The 3,584-nt window shown below is 39.1% G+C and overlaps 1 protein-coding gene across 1 annotated transcript in view; it reads right to left on the bottom strand.

Moving 5' to 3' along the window:
• The window catches only part of STARD9 (StAR-related lipid transfer (START) domain containing 9), a 122,063-nt gene that overhangs the window by 17,608 nt on the left and 100,871 nt on the right, over positions 1-3,584 (bottom strand). The window contains exon 28 of the mRNA XM_010848060.1: positions 3,183-3,320. Coding sequence (XP_010846362.1) covers positions 3,183-3,320 — 138 coding nt within the window. The remainder of the gene's footprint in view (positions 1-3,182; positions 3,321-3,584) is intronic.

The raw sequence follows: 3,584 nt of genomic DNA, 5'->3' as shown, positions 1-3,584 counted from the left end.
ATCTTTCCTGTTGCCTGTGGAGTCTCTGCTGAAATGAATCAGGATTCGAGCTCTAAGATGAGACAGAAAATGAAAGCATGTTGTTTGCCAGGACACTGTGGGTTTATATAGATGTGTAACAAGTTGATTTGGAACACTGGAATTTCATTCTTTTCTCTTTTTTTGTAAAGGCAATTAATTAGCCCCAGGAAGGACCCTTCAGTTACGTAAAATTTTGTTTTATGAAATGTCATGGCTGCATTCATAATTTTGTCTTGTTCCAGTCAGTATATACAACTTTCAGAGATCTTGTATTTGGAAAGCTGGAAGGGCCCAGACTTTGAAATAGTGTCTTGTTTTCACTGTTTTTGTTTTGTTTTTGTTTCTGGTTTTGGTTTTTTTTTAACTAAAGCTATATAAAGCTTGTGGATTAAACAGAATAAATTTCTAAATTAAAAAAAAAAAAAGAAATTTTAAAATTTGTATGGAAACACAAAAGACCCCGAATAGCCAAAACAATCCTGAAAAGGAAAAATGGAGAAGGAGGAATCAGACTCCCTGACTTCAAATTATACTAAAGCTACAGTAATCAAGCTGTATGGTACTAGCACAAAGATTTATAGATCCATGGGACTGGATAGAGAGCCCAGAAATAAACCCACACACTTGTGGTCAATGAATCTATGACAAAGGAGGCAAGAGTATAAACTGGAGAAAAAATAAACTCTTCAATAACTGGTGCTGGGAAAACTGGCAGCTACAGGTAAAAGAATGTAATTAGAACACTAACACCATACACAAAAATAAATAAAAATGGATTAAAGACCTAAATTTAAGGCTAGATACTATAAAACTCTTAGAGGAAAACATAGGCAGAATACTCTGACATAAACCACACAATATCTTTTTGGATACACCTCCTAGAATAATGAAAATAAAAACAAAAATAAATAAGAACTAATTAAACTTAAAAATCTTTTGTACAGCAAAGGAAACCATAAACAAAATGAAAAGACAACCTACAGAATGGGAGAAAATATTTGTAAACAAAGTGACTGACCTGGGATTAATCTCCAAAATATACAAACAGCCCATGCAGCTCAATATATTAAAAAAAAAATCAAAAAATGCTCACAAGACCTAAACAGACATTTCTCCAAAGAAGATAAACAGATGGTCAAAAAGCACATAGAAAGATGCTCAGCATCGCTAATTATCGAATCAATTGAAACTACAATGTGACATCACATCACATCAATCAGAATGGCCATCATCAAAAACTGTATAAACACTAAATGCTGGAGAGGGTGTGGAGAAAAGGGAACCCTCTCTGTTGATGGGAATATAAATTGGTACAATCACTATGGAAAACAGTTGGAGATTCTTTAAAAAGCTAAACATAGAATTATCATATGATCTAGCAATTCTACTCCTGGGCATATATCTGGAGAAAATCATAATTCAAAAACATACACACACCCCAATGTTCACTGCAGCACTGTTTACAATAATAACCAAGACACAAAAGCAACCTAAATGTCCAACAAGTCATGATGGATAAAGAAGACGTGGTTCATATATACAATGGAATATTACTCAGCCATAAAAAAAGAAGGAAATAGAGCCATTTGCAGCAACATGGATGGACCTAGAGATTATCATACTAAGTGAAGTAAGTCAGACAGAGAAGAGACAAATATTGTATGATATCACTTGTATGTAGAATCTAAAAAGATGATACAAATGAACTTATTTACAAAACAGAAACAAAACAACATGCAATAATAGAGAAAAGCACTATTCAGCTGTTTAAAAAAGCACAAGATTTACTGATATAAAACTAAAAAATATTTTTAAGGAAAAAGAGCAGAGAGAAAATGGATACAGTATGCTTCCATTCATGAACTTTACAAAAAGATACACATATTTTTTCAAGATATACATATCCTAACAGATGCACAGGATATCTCTGGAAATATACAGCAAACTGGGATGGATGAATGCTTCTGGGGAGGCAAAAAGGAGACTGAAAGATGCACTTGACGTTCTGTATCTTTGTTACTATTTGAGTACTATTTTTTTTTACTATGTGAAGTTTTGCTTATAAAAGGCGTAAAAGTTTTGCTTTCAGATTTTATATCCCCAGCCAGATTTCACCTCTGAGCTCCAGATCTGGATCCCAGCTGCCTGATTTTCAACTACTCCCCTGCATTTCTCACAAGTATTTTCAACACAGTCAATACAAAACTAGATGGTGATCTTCCCCTCAAAACCTGTCCCTTCCAGGGCTCCTCGTCACATGGACATCACGAGCCCTTTGAGCCCAAAGTGTGTGTGGTTCTGACTCCTCCCACTCCCTGGCTCCAACTTCCAATCTACCCTGGTGCCTGTGGATTCTCTAGTCAACACATGCACGTCAGCTTCTCCACTTGGGCAGTGCCCTGAACCAAGCAACTGTCATCTCTCAGCTTTGTCAGTCATGAGTGGGTCTACCGGGGCTGTTCTTGCCTCTTCTCTGGCACGTTTGTCATTCTCCCCATTAAAAAAATTCAGCAGCAGCTTCGGGAAATAGCATAATCATATGGATTAGAAAGCAGTCAGAATTTTCAATAGAGTCTACATGACCTTGCCTTTTCTAGTCTTCTCTTGTGTGATTCTTCCATCTCACTCTTTACATTCCAGCCACACTAACCTTCTTGTGGTTCCACATAAAATTCTTCCCTTAAAGACTCATTTGCTGAGTCTTCCACCTGGAAAGCTCTTCTGCCCCACAAGTATCTCCAGACACCAACTTCTACTGAGTTAACTACCTCTCACCTTTCCAGTCTCTGTTTAATCACAGTCTCTTCAGAGCATCTTTGCTGATCCTTCAGACTAAGTCAGGTTCCTGTTTCATATTGTCTTTGCACCCCTTCTTCATGGAACTTTCTACAACAATAATTAATCATAAAACAAGCTACTTCCCTCTAATAATCTGTTTAAGGACAAGAACAATTTTGCCCAATGACTAAAATAGTGCCCACAAAATAAATACCTGTTGAATAAATGAATGAATGAACAGGGAAGGGAGATAAAACCACAGGGAAGAACAAAGGCCATTGCTCATAAGGGTTCATGTCAGCAGTGAGTGGCCTCTAGGAGACACAACTTCCTAAGTATTACCAGGCCTGGCCCCTGGTTCATGCCTCGCATTTGCTACTCACCACACTGTCTGGGGACTGGAGCTGGCTTGGCAAGGCTGGGCTGCTATTATAGCCAGAGGTGACACCAGATGAGAGGCTTCCATCGGAGCTGGTGCACCGGGAGCCAGAGGTGGCCAAGGTATGTAGTTTTTCCTTCTCCTGGGAAGGACAGATCAGAATCAGCCAGCTTCGGGTGCGTCATTACCACACTCCCATCGCCTCCCAGCGCCTCCTGCCTTAGCCTCATACCCTCAGGCTGCCCCCATCCCAATCCCAACTATATTTCCAAGCTGCCTCCTCCAGACTCTCGCCCGGGGACCAGAGCTGGTCTGATGAGGATGACATCTAAACAAAGAGCGAAGCAGCTCTGAACAGGCACCAGGACCCGACATCTTCCTCCAGATGCTACATTCCAAGACTCAG

The sequence above is a fragment of the Bison bison genome, unplaced genomic scaffold (assembly GCF_000754665.1).
Source record: "Bison bison bison isolate TAMUID 2011002044 unplaced genomic scaffold, Bison_UMD1.0 scf7180017864259, whole genome shotgun sequence".
NCBI classification, from domain to species: Eukaryota; Metazoa; Chordata; class Mammalia; order Artiodactyla; family Bovidae; genus Bison; species Bison bison.
Note: the sequence above shows the minus strand (reverse complement) of the source record. Positions and strands in the feature narration are given on the sequence as shown.